We start from the raw sequence: 18,190 nt of genomic DNA on the forward strand, positions 1-18,190 counted from the left end.
TTTATATTTTCATCTGTATTTCAATTGTCATCCAAGAATGAAGACATAATTTTCAAAATGTCAGTGATCAGATTGAAGAATGGGAGAACTTTAGAAACCAGATGAGGAAGATTAAAAAATAAAGGAAGACCAGATTTAGAGAGCAAATGAGCAGGAAATATTAAAAAAAAAGGGGATAAGAATTTTTACATGTATATAAAAAGGAAGAAAATGGCTTAGATAAATACTCATCTCCAAGCACGAAACTAGAGAAATCTGGAAATGGCAGAACTTTAAACAAATATTGTGTATTTTTCTTCAATGAAGGAGCACACTTTAACCAGTCTAATTCATAGTGGGGACAAACTAAAGGGGCTAAATTCTTACCAGACCCTAATAACATGCAAACACGGGTCCAAAGAAATAATTGCAGAAGTTGTGGATACCTTGTCTTTTGATCTTCCTAAATTCCCTAGATTCTGCAAAGGCTTCAGTGTATTTGAAACCTACAGCTGTTTAACAAAGGCAGGAAACAAAGCAGGAAATTCTAGGCTAGTTAATCAAGCATCTGTCATTTGTAAAATGCTGGAGTGCATCATTCAGGAAATAATTATGGGATATTTGGAAAACCATAACACAATTGAGCAGAGTTAATGTTTGTCAACTTTCTGATCTATGAGAATGCAATGACTGGGATGGAAAAATGAGAACTAGTGGCTGTGGTGAATTTGGATATGCAAAAACATTTGTTAAGGTTTCATATAAAAGGCTGATTATGCAAGTTAAGAGTTCATGGTTATATTCATCTTGAGAGTTATGATAAATGGTGCATTTTCAGATGGACAAAACTAACTGGTGAGATCCATAGTGATGAATGCCCGAGTCATCTGTTCACAATATATATCAATGCCTTGATGAATAGACTGAGCGGCCAGATTTGCTGATATTACAATGATAAGCACAGAATACACTGTGAGAAAATAGCATACACTGTGAGAAAAAAGTATACAGTTCTGGTGACCCCATTATTGGAAGAATGTGGAGGTTTTAGGGAGAGTGCAGAAGAGGTTTACCAGAATACTGAGCAAAAGACAAAATGCTGGATGGCCTCAGCATGTTAGGCAGCATCTGTAGAGGAAATGGACAGACAAAAGTTAAGGTTGAGACCCTTCTTCAGACAAATGAAGTAGTGGGAGAAGAGTTGGATAAGAGAGGTGAGGGATGTGGAAAAGCCTGGCGTGACACTCAGTCTGAAAAAAAGTTCAAACCCAAAACATCACCTATTCCTTTTCCCCAGAGATGCTGCAAGACCTGCTTAATTACTCCAACATATTTATGCCTATCCTGGCAAGTGATAGGTGGATACACATTAGGGGGGTGGGTGGTGATTAGCAGATGGGTGGAGTAAATGAGAAAGGCAAGAGGCGAAAAGGAGACAAAGGCATGTCAGATAAGAAAAGAAGTGAAAGAATTACATGTAAAGCCGGAGGGATAGATACAAATTAGGTAGCAAACATTTCTAAATGCCTATTTTTGCTTTTTTTAATTATGGGGTATTGTGTGTAGATTGATGATACAGGTGCACAACCTTTTATCCGAAAGCCTTGGGACCAGATACTTCTCGGATTTCGGGATTTTTCGGTTTTCCGAACGGAAGGTTTTTAGCGTAGATTTTAACATGTGGCTCAGTGGTAGAGTGCTTGGCTCGTGGCCGCAAGGTCGCGAGTTTGCGCCTCGATCCTCGCAGTTACCCCGGTCAGGGCCGGCCTTTAGCCGATAGGAGCTATTTCTCCCAATTGGGCCCCGCGCCTAAGGGGGACCCGCGCTAGAGTAATCAAATCAATTGGAGCTAGGGTCTTATAGCGCGCAAGAATGTCCACTCCTGCGAAATACAATGAACTGATGCGTAGTCCGCACCGGAGCGTAACCTCCGTCATTTCAGTAACCCCGACCCGACTTCAATTATGCCTCTCGCAGCGTTGCGGGGGAACAGTTTAGGTGTTGTTAAATGGTTTTTATCACTTCCTTTTTAAACGGCACATGCCTTGTACTTTTTAAACGGCACATACTGCAGATGCTGATTAAACCGAAGCAGACACAAAAGGCTGGAGAAAATCAGCGGATCAGGCTGCATCTCTGATGAGGAATACGTTATAATAGGAGGAAATAGGTGATATTTCGGGTTGACTTTTTCAATAGCTGCCATGAGGGGAGAAGCGCCGGCACCAAGAGCGAGCGACAGCGTGGATGGACGGACGAAAGCAACGTTCATAGAACGGCGTTGGTAGACATTTCTGGTCGAGACCCTTCTTCAGACTGATAGTCAAGGGAAAGGGAAACGGGAGATATCGGCATATCTTCCATTCACTTGTCCTTAGTACCGTCCATAGCTCTTGCTCCTCTTTCCCCTGAGTCAGTCAGAAGAGGGGTCTCGACCCGAAATGTCACCTACAAAGATCTTTGGTCACCTATTCCGACCTATGATTGTTGCTTTTGCCCGTTCTGTCCGCACGTTGGCTCGCTCTTAGTGCCGGCGTTTCTCCCCTGAGACTCTGCCAAACAAACACACACACACACAGCATGTCCGGCAGATCGCTGCGGGCCGAGAGAGAGTAGAGAGGTAGAGGGGGAAGAAAGGGGTAGATTGGGTGGGGGGTGTGAGGGGGGAATGGAGAAGGGGGAGGTGCCCTCACGCTCCCGGGGCAGCTCTCCCGTCCCTCTAGTCGCCGTGCTTCACGCACGCAGCCTCGGCTCCCGCCCTCCCCCCTCTCTCCAGGAAGACGTGGTGAACAATACACGGAGGGCCGGGCCGGGGGTTCCAGCAACGTTTACAAACCTCGGCCACAGCTCACGCCCGGACCCAAGCATCCGTTCCCGCCGCTGGACCTCTCCCTCCCTTCCCTCCCTCCCTTCCTTCCCTTCCTTCCCTTCCTTCCCTTCCCTCCCTTCCCTCCTTCTCTCCCTTCTCTCCTTCTCCCCTCAGACTCCGCCAAACAAACACACACACACAGCATGTCCGGCAGATCCTTCCTCTCTCTTTTCCCTTCTCTCCCCTCCCTTTGCCGAAACCCTTCCTCAGACTGATAGGGGGGACTGCTAGGGCAGTCTGAGGAAGGGTTTCGGCCCGAAGCGTCACCTATTTCCTTCGCTCCATAGATGCTGCTGCACCCGCGGAGTTTCTCCAACATTTTTGTGAATCCCTAGACCTAGTTCAGTGAGCATCCACCGAGGGTCACCCGGAGAGGTGACTGCGGAACCTCTCTCCGGGCGACCCTTGGTAGACGCTCACTGTACTAGGTCTAGGGATTCCTACTCTCCCGGGCAATATACCCTCCCTTTTTTCCAGGACCGAAAATGTCCGATTTTCTGAGCTTTTCGGTTTCCGGAATTTCGGATAAAAGGTTGCGCACCTGTAATAAAAATGAATTTAATCCATTTTAGAATAAGGCTGTAACGTAACAAAATGTGGAAAAAGTGAAGGGGTCTGAATACTTTCTGAATGCACTCTATGTGTGGAAGGGCATGAAGGGAGGGGGAAAAGAGGGATAAAAGGGAAATATGGGACACCAAGATTAGTGCATACCTGAAAAAGAAACAAGGTACAAGGATAGCGGGAGAAATGTATGCACACCGAGTAGGAGGGTGGCAGGGAAAAGAGGGAGAGTATTACTCAAAAACTGGGAATATTATTTTCATCCTGATTGTAGGGATGTGGTTGTTCTTCCAGTTTGTGCGTGATTTAACTCGTAATGGATCAGGCTAAGGACGGAATGGTCAGTATGAGGATTGGAAGGGCAGTTAAAATGGTAGTAACTGGAATGCTGCCTAGATAAGAGGCTATCAGCCTTAAGAGGAGGTTGGATAAGCTTGGATTATTTTCTCTGGAGCATCAAAGGTTGAGGGGAAACCTGATAGAAGTATACACAATTATAAAAGGCATAGATACGGTGGACAGAACTATTATCCCAAGGTAAAAATGTCAAATAGTTGTGGGATTGCTTTAAGGGTCATATGGGGAGCGTTTTGAAAAATACATGGCAAGTTTTTTTACATAGAGAGTGGTAGGTTCCTGGAAATTACTGTCAAGAATAATAGTGGAAGCAGACACAATAGTGGCATTTAAGAGGCTTTTAGATAGGTAAATGACTGCAAGGAAATGGGAGGCTCTGGATCACTGCAGGCAGAGGATATTAGTTTAACTTGGATGCTGAAAACAATATTTTGTATGAGTTGCTGCATCTCACTGTACTTGTGCATATGGCAACAAACTCAACGTAATTCAAGACCTCTTTCCAGCTTAATAACATCATTCCTGTATCTGGTCTTGTACTGTTGTAACATGATGTCCCAACTCTCTTACTCTTTCCCTGAGAGATGAAAGTATGTGTACCAAACACATGTTTCACCACCCTGACTACCTTTCAGGGATCTATATACCTGCACCCCAGGTATCTGTTCTAAAACACTCTCCAGTGCCCTACTATTTACTGTGCAAGTCCTACCCTGGTTTAACTTTTCAAATGACAACACCGCACTTGTCAGTTAAATCTTGATCTAATTTCTTGTTTTTTTTGCACAGTCTTTTTCTTTTAATTATCTTGTCAAAATTGTGTGCGATGTGTGTGTAATGTATGTTTTTGTGTATTGTCTCTCCATGTAGTTGCAATGCTGCTGCAAGCTAGATTTTCATTGTCACTGTATGGCACCTTACTTGTGCATATGCCAATAAGCTTTGCTTGGTCAGAGGAACTATTTTTGGTAAAGAAGACGAAATCCGTATAACGGCTTGTGTAATACTTGTAGGGCGGCGCAGTGGCAGAGTTGCTGCCTTACAACACTAGAGACCTGGGTTCGATAGTAACTACAGGTACGGAGTTTGCACGTTCTCCCTATGATGGTGTGGGTTTTCTCTGGGTGCTCCGGTTTCCTCCCACATTCCAAAGACGTGCAGGTTTGTAGGTTAATTGACTTCTGTAAATTGTCCCTAGAGCATAGGATATAACTAGTGTATGGAGTAATTATTGGTTGGAATGGATTTGGTGGGCCAAAGGGCTTGCTTCCGCACTGTATCTCTAAACTAAACTCAATAAAAAGACTTAAGGATGGAGAATTTGAAGGAAAAAAAAATGATTTTATAGCATAGAGAAGGTTACTTTCAATTCTTACTGATCATGGTTATTTATACCACAATAACTCTAATTTTGCAGATCAAGGATCAGGATTCAATGTTACAGGTAAAATTGAAGCAGGATATGTTCAAACTGGAGATCGAGTTCTGGCGGTGCCTCCAAATGAAACTTGCACAGTTAAAGGTACGTGTTACTGATTTTATTTTTGTTTGGCCCCAACAGGTTCTTTCCTGAGTAGGTAACAATAATAAGCAAATATTTGGAATTATACATGTGCTATAAATATATATTTGTATTGTTGTTCAGGATAATTAACAAATTATGGTAGTATGCTGGGATCAGTATAAATGGACATCACTATAATTTTTGCTTAAAGCAAGGATGAAATAATGAATAAAATGATTTCTAATTATAGTGAAACTTTATTTTACATTATATTAATACAAATTTTGACAGCTGTATGACTAACCCGTATTAAAAGATTAACTTGAAACAATGGCCTCAAAGTATTTTATTTGATCAAATTCAAGCAGGTAATTGAATTTCAAAAAATATGTGCATCTGAGCTTTATAATTTAGCATTCTTGTATGCTTGATGAGAAGTATACATGGCTGCATACTTAGTGCAAGTAATAAGTGTGCAATTGTTTTATTCATGCAAGAAAATATTCAGTAGCAGGTGTAAAGCACTTAAAATTAATTGAGGTGAAAGGCAAATTATTAGAGTTTACAAAGGCGCAGATGGATGTATGTAATCTCTGTAAATTATTTAATTTTTAACTTAAATCATTGGTATCACCTACCTTTTTTTCAAGACAATTGACACTTTGCTTTTCTCTTGATGGTGAACTGTTTTAGCCATGGTTCACCCGAGAATACGATTTGGTGCAGCTTTTCAAACAATCTCTTAATGTTTATTTTAGCTCTATTATAGTCAAATCTGTAATTTCCTTATAGTAGCTAATAACGTTATGGTGTTGGATTTGTCCTTGTTTGTATATTACTTTCCCTTACATTTCCAACAAAGAGTTTTTGCCTAACTTTGTCTATTTGGCAACTATACCTTTAATGATCAGTGTGGAATTCTGTTTACACTTTGATCAGATCGTTTTTGCTCATTCACAAAATTTAGAGCAGACAGAGAGTAAAGTTCAACCTCTGCTATTCATGTGTGCGTTTGCATGGACATGTTTTGATAAGTTCAGCAAGCATCTTTTATGTCCATCAATGTTAATACAGCATTGAAACGGAACTGTGGCACTGAGGCAAATCCTGATCTTTTCTTTACCAGACATCCCTTTTGGGTATGAATCCCAAATAAATGTCAGGAATTGTGCTCTCCAGCCTCTCGTGGCTGAATAGAAACATAGAAACATAGAAAATAGGTGCAGGAGTAGGCCATTCGGTCCTTCGAGCCTGCACCGCCATTCAATATGATCATGGCTGATCATCCAACTCAGTATCCTGTACCTGCTTTCTCTCCATACCCCCTGATCCCTTTAGCCACAAGGGCCACATCTAACTCCCTCTTAAATACAGCCAATGAACTGGCCTCAACTACATTCTGTGGCAGAGAATTCCACAGATTCACCACTCTCTGTGTAAAAAATGTTTTTCTCATCTCAGTCCTAAAAGATTTCCCCTTTATCCTTAAACTGTGACCCCTTGTTCTGGACTTCCCCAACATCGGGAATAATCTTCCTGCATCTAGCCTGTCCAACCCCTTAAGAATTTTGTAAGTTTCTATAAGATCCCCCCTCAATGGCTTGGTACCTTCTCACATTGTTCTCTGATGTCTGAATACTTCACGGCATTTGTGTTTTTAATTTTGACGGTAATCTAGTGCACACACTGTGAATTCATTGTGTTCAGGAAAACACAGTCATCTCAGTCATTTCCACAGAAGGTTGCACTATGTTAGTTAGCTGGAAGTGGGAAATACAGGCTAAGAAAACACATTTTTTCTTTGTGTTTCATATAAATGTGAGAGAAGTGCGTTGTTATTTAACATCACCAATATTTTCAAAGCTAAAATCTTTAGTGGAGTATACATGCATATATGTCTCTGTCATTTCAGTTCCTTTTAGCAGCAGCGATTATATATCGGATTATGCATTCCTTTGTGGTGAGCTGCTGAGTATGGTTGTTGCTGATTCTTTAACCATTCTAGGAAGTGTTGATTGTGGAAATTGCTGAACCAGTTGGGGTTAAATCGCACTGCTGTGCTATCACAATGCTTAATCAGCTTTCATTATTACTTTTTTTGACGTACCTTTTTGTCAGTTCTATCACAGTTGATTCCATTCATAGCTATCAGGCTGAGTTATCTCAGAATTACATTATTTGTACATTAGAGTTTATTTTAACGAGTAACCTGCTGAATAGCACTTTTGATGTGGAAAATCACCCTTGATTCAATTTTACCACATCAGAACTGTGGACTGGCCATTCCAAAATGGTGATCCATCATTAAATACACAGTTACGGAACACTTTGCAAATCATTCTGGGTTCTATCTTGCTAGTATTTACAGCAGCTTCAGCCTAAAACGTGATTGGAATATATGGGTTATTTTCAGGTCAGTGTACTATTCCTAGTCATAGAGTCATACAGCACGGAAACAGGCCCTTAAGCCCAACGTCCATGCCAACCAAGATACTGCATCTAAGCTTGCCCCATTTGGACCATATCGCTCTAAACCGTTCCTATCCATGTACCTATCCAATGTTACAGGGAAGGATGCAGGTGAAGTATAATGTGGGAAGCTGTGATTTGGAGAAATAAAAAATCAAAACATTTTTAAACAATGAAAAGATGAGTAAATGTAGGTGTACAAACAGTCGTCAAGTTTTGTGTCATATGCACGTGCAGTGAAGTACATATACGATGAAACTCTTGCTGTGCTGGTTCATGGGGTTCAAAGTAAACGGTAGATACAACAAGCAGTTAGGAAGGCAAATGGTATAGAGTCATAGAGTGATACAATGTGGAAACAGGCCCTTCGGCCCAACTTGCCCACACCGGCCAACATGTCCCAGCTACACGAGTCCAATCTGTCCTATCCATGTATCTGTCTAACTGTTTCTGAAACAGCCTCAACTTTCTCCACTGGCAGCTTGTTCCATACACCCACCACTCTTTGTGTGAAAAAGGTTGCCCCTCAGATTCCTATTAAATCTTTTCCCTTTCACCTTGAACCTATGTCCTCTGATTCTTGATTGTTGTCCTTAATTGCAAGAGTTGGAGTTGAAATATAAGTCGCATTGGACTTTGTGAGATATCTAAAGAGTACAACATACAGTTTAGTCTCCATACTTAAAGGAGGACATACTTGGCATTTGGGTACTGCAATATGCATCAACTAGACTGATGACTTGGATTAAGGAGAGTGTGTGTAAAATTAGCTTAAACTTGCTAGAGTCTAGAACTTATATCCTGTCAATGAACCATTTCAGATTCCAAGCGGAAAATGACAGTGTAGATTGCGAGAGGTTTTTTGCTCTCGCTGAAAGTTATAGTTAGGGCTGTGGTCACATGATAATTTAAGACTGAAATGAGAAGACATTTCAGTGTGGAGACTATTGCAAACTTTTTGAATTCACTGTTCCTTGGGAGAGTTATTGATGCTTGGCCATTGAGTGTATTCAAGGCTGGAATCGATAATCGATGTGCTTGAGTCGCAGGATGGAGGACCAGGCGATAGACACAGAAAGGGACGGGCAGCATCTGGATAGAAGGAATGGGTGATGTTTCGGTGATGCTTCAGTGTGAATATTATAAAAATGGAGGACCTGGTGTGGGGGGATCGCTGTGTGGAAGGGGGAGGGGTGGAGAACAAAGGGGGTACATTGTTACTTTGTAAGCCCCTTTATGGAAGACTATTTTCATACCTTGGGTATGCAAGCAAAGAATTTCACTGTGACTTGTCATATGTGACAATAAAGTATTCAATTCAATTTTATTGAATGGTAGAGTGGGCCTGAAGTCCACGTGGCTTGTTCCTGATCTAACTCTTATTTTTGATATCCGTAGCAAGCAATGATCATTACACGGCATCTTGTCTGCACTGATCCAACGTGATGACATGATTCTCCAGTCTGAAGAAAGGTCTCGACCCGAAACGTCACCCATTCCTTCTTCCTGCCTGTCCCGCTGAGTTACTCCAGCTTTCATGATAAAAACAAATTGAATTTGCTGATCGATACACAAAATACTGGAGGAACAGCGGGTCCAGTGGCAACTGGGGATGAATGGAAAACAATGTTTGGGGTCAGACTTTTCATCGGTCTGGTGAAGGTTTCCGAGCCGTAACATGACTTGTCCATTCCCTCCCCAGATGCTGCCTGACCCTCTGCGTTCCTCCAACAGAAAGATTCCAACATCTGCAGTCTCTTGTGTCTCAGATTTGGCGATGTTGCATAATTGTTCCAATATGAATTTGAAACTGGTCCAAATGATTTAAGAAATATGAATGATAAGGATGTGGACTAATCTATCTTTTAGGTGGATAACTGGATTAAAAAGAAGATTGAATAATTCCAGTCTTTGTATGGCAAAATATTTGGAGTAATTTGTTAGCAATTAACGTTATCATAAAGATTTACACTTCAGCTTTAGTTAAATGTTATTAATTTTCCAAAACAGAATCAATATTTTGCCCACTTGGATTTGAAGCACTTCCATCCAAAACCAGTAATAGCAGCTGCTTGAAAAATCTAGGAGTCAGAAATATATTATTTAAATATCCAAAAATTATATTATCTGTTAATAATGTAGATTTAAATACAAGTGGATATCAAAGGTACTTACTTTAAAGAGGTTTGCTGCTGGTCTAATAATGGTTAGTGATTAACGGTGTGAGGTTTGTGGTATCAAGTGTGGTAATGTGCACATTCACTTCGTATTAAAAGTGGTGAGCTTTCATTGGGGTTACTCATTTGTACCATAGCTCCATAAACGCGCATGTATTAAAACGTTTAGTGGTATTTTTTTTACATACTTGGAAGATGATACTTGCAAACAGTTTGGCCTAATGAAAAACAGAACAGAAAAGTTGTCTTGAATATCAGCCAGGAAACGCTGCGTAAGAACGACTGAGATGTGAAAAACAGACTAACGAACAAAAAGTGGTTTCACGAACTGTTCAGAATTTGGTAATGAATTTGACCACTTTCAAATTCATATTGGGAGCATTATGCAACATTTGCAAATCCGATGTGCTTTTCTCATGTCAGATCGGAACAGACAGGATGCTGTGTAATGATCGTTGCATACCTCAATACTGCTCATTCATGTTGAGAAATTATGACTCAGATTGGTGTCAACCAAAGTTAAAAACAATTTTAAATACACGTTTCACTCATATGGCATTCCGTATCATAACTCAAAAAGCTGACAATGGGGGTTACAAATTTACTCACTTCCAGGAATCACCTTGCATGAGGAGCCACTCGATTGGGCTGCGGCAGGAGACCACGTCATTCTCACTGTCACTGGCGTGGATATTATAAAAATAAAGTAAGTTTCTGCTTGATTTAAATTTTCCTTCTAAGGTGTCAATTGTTTTTTTTACTTTGGTACCGCAACATTCCATTCGCATGAACAGTGCAGTGAAAAGTATATATTGGGTTTTTCCTGCTTTCAATAAATGTACACTTTTCTCAAAACTGCATTAAAACATATATTCTAAGAAGCGAGAACAAACAGGACATAAACTGCTGAGGGTCGAACGGCATCTGTGTGGGAAAAGAATTGTGGCTGTCTTGGGTCAAGACCATGCAGCAGGTTCTGGTGCAAAATCTCAACCTGAAACATTGACAATTCCCTATCTCTTCTGATGCTGCTCAACCCGCTGAGTTTCTCCAGCAGTTTGTTTATCACTCAAGATTCCAGCATCAGCATTCTCTTGTGTCTCCAACAAGCCAGACATGATGGATGAATAAAGAAACAAAAAGCAAGGCATCTGGTGAGAACAAGGTCAAAAAAGGAAAGGGGGACAAAAATGGAAATTAAAAAGTTTTGGAAGGAAGTTTAAATCGTTAGTTTGAAAGGCTTGTTTTTTAACCAGATACAAAGTGAACATTACGTTTGAAAAAAAGTCACAAAGGATAGCAAATTACATTTTGCACGGTAACAACAAACATGATGAACTGGATAAATGATTCGACTTAATCAACTTGGGGCGGATAGAACACCAGCTCCTATTAGCAACAACTATCAAAGGGGCGTTGGAACCAATTAATGCAAAAGTTGACTTGTTATGTCACGTTAAGAACAATATTGGAATCTTTACTCAAAGGTTAACTTTAAGCCATTAGACAGGAACTTGCTGACATCAAACATTGAGTCAGAAAAAGGGTCTCCATCTGAAACATCACCCACTTCTCTTCAGAGATGTTGCCTGGCCCGCTGAGTTACTCCAGCATTTTGTTTTTATCCAGGTTTGTAGTGACATTGATTGTGAAAATTAGTCTCTGAAATAATGCAAAAGAAACGTTGTTATTAAAAACCAAGCAAATATTGACCAGTGAGAAATGCTGGAAATACCCAGCAAGTCAGGTCACAACTGTAGGAAAAGAAACAGTTGACATTTTAGGTTGGAGAACCAACTCTCACATAAACTATAAACATATTGCTCGATTCCCTCCCCTAACTCTCAGTCTGAAGAAGGGTTTTGACCCAAAACATCATCTATTCCTTTTCTCCAGGGATGCTGCATAATTGCGGTTCTGCAGTTCCTTCCTACACTTGCTGACATTAATTGAACAAGGTTGTTTGCAGGTAAAGGGTCATCGGAGTAGTGGGAGAGTTTTAAAAGGTTGACAGAGAAAGTGTAGGTAGAACGTATTCCAGTTTGGGGTGAAGGGCCAAAACTGGCAGGATTAGGGAACCGTGGATTAGAGAACTCTGGCTAGACTTCTGGAAGCCCTGAGAATGATAAAACTTCTAATATCCACCTAAAAAAAAGTTAAGTATAAATATGTAGGATGGAACTGCAGATGCTGGTTTACACCAAAGACAGACACAAAAAGCTAGAGTAACTCAGCGGGACAGGCAGCATCTCCGGAGAAAAGGATAGGTGACGTTTTGGGTCGAGACCCTTCTTCAGATTATTTCTTCAACTTTAAACACACCAGCACTTTCATTCTGAGTGTTTAATATAAAGCAGTGTAACCATTAAGTGGGCGGAAGAAGAGTCTCGACCCGAAACATCACCCATTTCTTCTCTCCAGAGATGTTGCCTGTCCCGCTGAGTTATTCCTGCTGTTTGTGCCTTTCTTAAGTATGATAGATGATCTAAGTATCAGTGTTCAGGAGATATAAGGAACTGCGGATGCTGGAATCTTGAGCAAAACACAGGTGCTAGTGTCAGGCAGCGTCTGCAGAGGGAATGAACAGATGACATTTTGGCTTGGGGCCCTTTTAGGACTGGAGTAGAGAGGGAGAATGCTGGGAAAGAGAAATGTGGATGGGACAAAGTGTTAAGGTTTTTTTTGTAATAATATCTGATTCCTTCCTAAATAAAATCATAATTGATCATAAAATGTAAAATGACAATTTCTGGCAACACATTGGGATAAATTACAAATGTTGTTTGTTTTCAATTGCAGTCTGAGGCTGTCAAGTTCTGCTGACATGTCTTTTATTTTTTTCCCCTCTAGTGTGGGATGTATTTTTTGTGATCAGAAAGCTCCTATAAAAACATGCACAAGGTTTAGAGCAAGAGTTCTTATTTTCAATATTGAAATTCCAATCACTCAAGGTTTACCAGTAAGTGCATTTTCATTTCTTCTGCCACATAAATTTAGAATTTGCAATTTAGAATTGCACCTGGAAGCACAGATTACATATTTGAGGTTGTGTTTTAATCTATATGCATGGGTTTAGTGTGGAAACAGGCTCTTCGGCCCAACTTGCCCTCACCAGCCAACATGTCCCACCTTCCTGCGCTTGGTCCATATCCCTCCAAACTTGTCCTATCCAAGTACCTGTCTAACTGTTTCCTAAATTCTGTGATAATCCCAGCCTCAAACATCTCCTCTGGCAGCTTGTTCCATACAACCACCACCTTTTGTGTGAAAAAGTTACCTCTCAGATTCCTATTAAATCTTTTCCCCTTCTCCTTGAATCTATGTCTTCTAGTCCTCGAATCCCCTACTCTGGACAATAGATGAAGGCCTGACCTTTGATATACCGATGATAGTTTCTGTTCCCAAGCCTACAGTGTTAACTATGGTGTTCCTCAAAGATCTATCATTTACCCTACCTTTCCCGCCCTATTCACCCTCCTCTCGCCTTTTTTATCCACCTGCTGCCCTTTGGCAACACCAGGTTGTTTCCAGGTATACACTGTTGTCACACAACCTTGCTTTATCACCACCTTTTTTCGTCACTACATAAATAATCAAATTACATGACATTAAGTGTTGGATGATCAAAACTCAATTCTGACCCTGCAGAGGATGCAGCTTCTAATATCCACTGACCTGGCCTCCACAGCCTTCTGTGGCAAAGAATGCCACAGATTCACCACCCTCTGACTAAAGACATTTCTCCTCATCTCCTTCCTAAAGAAATGTCCTTTAATTCTGAGGCTATGACTTCTTGTCCTAGACTCTCCCACTAGTGGAAACATCCTCTTCACATCCACTCGATCTAAGCCTTTCACTATTCTGTATGTATTTTAGTAAGGCATTTGATAAAGTCCAACATGGTAAAATGATCCAGAAGGTTAAAACGTAAGGATTAACAGTGACTTGTTCATGTGGACTCAGAACTGGCTTACTGACAGAAGACAGGGTTGTGGTGGAAGGACAATATTCAGGCGGGAGATGTGTGATCAGTGGAATTCTGCAAAGATCTGTGCTGGGACCTCTGCTCTTTTTGATATTTATAAATGACTTTCTTGTAAATGTAGACGGGTCGATTAGTAAGTTTGAAGATGACACCAAGATTGCTGGAGTCATGGACTGTGAGCAAGGCTCTCGATATATACGACAGGATATAGATCAGCTGCAGAAATGAGCAGAGAAATGGCAGATGGAGTTTAATCCAAGCAAGTGTGGGGTACTGGACTATTGGAGGTCAAATGTAATGAATGGCATGACCTTTAACAACATTGATGTACTGAGGCAGCACGTGTAGATAAGAGTGGTAAAGAAGGCTTATGATATGCTTGCTTTCATAGGTCAAGGCATTGAATATAAGAGTCAGGAAGTCATGATACAACTTTATAGGACTTTGGTTAGGCCCCATGTAAAGTATTATGTCCAGTTCTGGTCGCCCCATTACAGGATAGGTCTTGACCCGAAATGTCACTCTCCAGAGATGCTGCCTTTCCCGCTGAGTTACTCCAACATTTTGTGTCTATCCACAGGATAGATGTGGAGGCTTTGGAATGGGTGCACGAGGTTTGCCAGAATGATGCCTGGATTAGAGAGTATTAGCCACAGGAGAGGTTGAACAGACTTGGAATTTTTTCTCTGGGATGCCAGAGGTTGCAGGGAGACCTGTTAGAAGTATATAAAATGATAAGTACTCTGTTCTATGGGATAACAGCGATAGTTGGAATGGGCCTGTCTCCATGCTTTATCTCTAAACAAAACGAAATAGGATGTTGGCAACACAAAAGCACAAATATTGAAGCTTAATAGGTGTCTAATTGCCAGAATAAGTCATTTGGAGTCACTCAATCAGAGGTATTCTCATTGTTCTGCCTCTTCCTTCCTCACCTTCTCTGCATCTTGCAATTCGCATGCTTTCTCTCTGATAAAAAATCCTGGACATGAAATATTAACTATTTCTCTTTCCACGGATGCTGTCTGACCAGCTCCGTTTACAGTATTGCTGTTTTTATTATCTCATGATGTGAATTGATATCAGTAGTTTTCTGTTTGTTAAGTCAATTATGCAGACCCTTGGGATATTTATTCAGCATAACTCAGATGTACAAATAATTAAGTCACTAGATTTTTTGAGCAATAAAGTTCCAAGTTTGCAGATGGCAAAAATTGGCGGGATGTGAATAGCAATGTTTGCAAAAGGTGAGTGGAGCAAAATTTAAAGATGTGCAGTGCAGGCTTTTTACACTGAGAATGTTGGGTGCCTTGAACGTGCTGCCAGGGGTGGTGGCAGGATAATGATATTTAAGAGGCTTTCAGAGAGGCACATGGATTTGCTGGGAATGGAGGGATATGGATCATATGCAGATAGAGAAGATTAGTTGAACCTGAAATCATGTTGGGCACATATTATTTCTGTGCTGTACTATAGACAATAGACAACAGGTTCAGGAGTAGGCCACTTGGCCCTTCGAGCAAGCACCACCATTCAATGTAAGCATGGCTGATCATCCACAATCAGTAACCAGTTCCTGCCTTCTCTCCATATCCTTTGACTCCACTATCTTTAAGAGCTCTATCTAACTCTCTTTTGAAAGCTTCCAGAGAACCGGCCTTCACTGAGGCAGAGAATTCCACAGACTCACAACTCTCTGTATGAAAAAGTATTTCCTCATCTCCGTTCCAAATGGCTTATCCCTTATTCTTAAACTGTGGTCCCTGGTTCTGGATCTATGTAGAAACAAGGAATTGCTGTTGCTGGTTTATTTTTTTTAAAAGACACAAAGTGCTTGAGTAACTCCACTGGTCAGGCAACATCCCAGGAAGATATGAATAGGTGATGATCTGGGCGGGGTCCCTACAGTCTGAAGAAGGGTCCTGATGCATCACCTATCCATATCTTCCAGGGATGCTGCCTGACCCGCTGAGGTACGCCAGCACATTGTGTATTTTTGGTTCTATATTCTCTGTTCAATGCAAGGACAGTTTGAAAAAAAATGTTTGTTTTGGGAAAAATAACAATTAAGAGCTTTTTTAAAATGGTTTTAACTGTGTTTTGCTAAAATTAGTTGTAATATTTAAGAAACATTACAACTAATTAAAGATGAAATTCTAGGTATCAGCCTCTGAATGGTCCACTAAATTGCTGATTCTTAAACAGACTTTTGATGGTTTCAGAATTTAAAGGAGATTTATTTTCTCTCGCTTCTCTTTCCCAAAATTAATAAACCTTTGCTTTCATCATTAGGCTTAGACCTCAGTTTCCTCAAATCTTGGTTATGGACGCATTTATGTTTTGTATCATTCATCGTGTAATGAGTTTGAAACCGTGCTTTTTTATCAATCATTGGAAAAATATTGAGTAAACTGAGAAGCGATGATATATTGACTAAAGGCGAACTTCCTCAAATAGAACAAAAACAGAATGCAATGTGCTAAGTGGATAGGAAAGGTTTAGAGATGGGGCATCTTGGTCAGAATGGATAAGTTGGACTGAACGGTCTGTTTCACTGCTGTGCGATTCTATGCTTTTTCTTTCAAAAATATGTATATGCCTACTGCTGTGGGATGAAGTTAAAGTTTACAATACCTTTATCAACAGGTTTTGTTACACTACCAAACATTAACTGAACCATGTTCAATCAGAAAGTTGGTGAGCATTCTGCACAAGAGTTCAGGGGAAGTGCTGAAGAAAAGACCAAAGTAAGCAATGTTTATAATGTATATATTTTTAATTATTATCCCTAACAGACCATTTGTATTTTTCCTGTAACTGGATATATCTGACAGTCCTGGACTTAAAATTGTTCTTTTTTCTATATTTTTTTCTATTTTAATAATTGGGTAATAGTTAGAATTTCACTGCCTATTAAGAAATTGTACTGTTTCCAACATTAGTTATGAGTCCATTTAATAGTTGCCAGTTCTGAAGCATGCAACCCTTTCAGTATCATTGTTGTTAGCAGCACTGAGATTGGGACTTTCCCACTCAAATTAGAGCTGAGGTTTTGGTGGAATAGTGTGAAATTGGAATTGGTCATATAACATTTCATGTAGAGAAGTTAAAAACTGAAGTATAAGTGCAAATTGAATAATTGCATTTTAATCTAATTTACACCCTGCATTGAATAATCCTGCTGGTACCAGCCATTGTATGCAGATATCTTTGATTATACTCGACCTGCACTTTGATTAAAAGATACAGTATGGAAACATGCCCTTCGACCCACCAAGCCCTTACCAACCCTCAATCATCCACCTTTGCATCTACTCCCCATGCGCAAGGACATTTTACAGAGGCCAGTTAACCTACAAACCCGCACGTCCTTGGGATGTGGGAGGTGACAGGAGTATTTGGAGAAAACCCACAGTGAATGTGCAAACTCTACAGAGGCAGCGCATGAGGTCAGGACTGAACTCGGGTCTCTGGCGCTGTGATCCAGCAGCTCTACCAACTGTGCCACTGTGCTGCCTATAGATTTCTTTCCACAAAAGGAAACAATTGTCTAATTGGAATCATTACAAAAAATTCAATTCAATTCAATTCAATTCAACTTTAATGTCATCGCACAAATACAAGTATGAGTACAACGAAATGCAGTTTGGCGTCAGTCCGTAGTAGTTGTGCATAAAGAAATTAAAAAAAATAGAAAGAGAGAATATACAGAATAATCAAAAAATACATAATAATTAAACAATGGGGACGGAGGGACCAGAGAAATCTATCGGCGGGACTCCGAGTTCAGCAGTGTAATTGTATTATTGTAGAAGCTGTTCCTCATCCTACTAGTACGTGACCTGAGGCTCCTGTACCTCCTCCCTGATGGGAGGAGGGCAAACAGTCCATGGTTGGGGTGTGAGGGGTCTTTGATGATCTTCCCAGCCCGTCTCAGACACCGTTTTCGGTGGAGGGCATCCATGGCAGGGAGCGGGGCACCGATGATGTGCTGCGCGTTTTTCACCACCCGTTGTAGTGCCTTCCTGTCCGCAGCAGTGCAGCTGCTGTACCATACCGTGAAGCAGGTGGTCAGGATACTCTCTATGGTACAGCGGTAAAAGTTGGTCAGGATCCGGGGGGACAGGTGGGCTTTCTTGAGCCTCCTCAGGAAGGTAAGGCGCTGCTGCTCAAAAGCATTCTTCCATTTTGGTAAAAGTGCAAAAATAAAAGCATATTTGGCTTTCCTACATAGTTGCTGGTCATGGCTGCATTATAGCTGAATACATGCAATTAGCAATGGTAGC

General features: G+C 40.8%; 1 protein-coding gene across 5 annotated transcripts in view; it reads left to right on the forward strand.

The window, feature by feature from the left end:
• Positions 1 to 18,190, forward strand: part of hbs1l (HBS1-like translational GTPase) — a 143,297-nt gene that overhangs the window by 118,498 nt on the left and 6,609 nt on the right. For all 5 annotated transcript variants that reach the window (XM_055635958.1, XM_055635959.1, XM_055635960.1 and 2 more), the window contains 4 exons: positions 5,187 to 5,291; positions 10,535 to 10,625; positions 12,770 to 12,878; positions 16,551 to 16,651. In XM_055635958.1, the coding sequence (XP_055491933.1) occupies positions 5,187 to 5,291; positions 10,535 to 10,625; positions 12,770 to 12,878; positions 16,551 to 16,651 (406 nt within the window). The remainder of the gene's footprint in view (positions 1 to 5,186; positions 5,292 to 10,534; positions 10,626 to 12,769; positions 12,879 to 16,550; positions 16,652 to 18,190) is intronic.

This window comes from Leucoraja erinacea, chromosome 5 (genome assembly GCF_028641065.1).
Source record: "Leucoraja erinacea ecotype New England chromosome 5, Leri_hhj_1, whole genome shotgun sequence".
Classification (NCBI taxonomy): Eukaryota; Metazoa; Chordata; class Chondrichthyes; order Rajiformes; family Rajidae; genus Leucoraja; species Leucoraja erinaceus.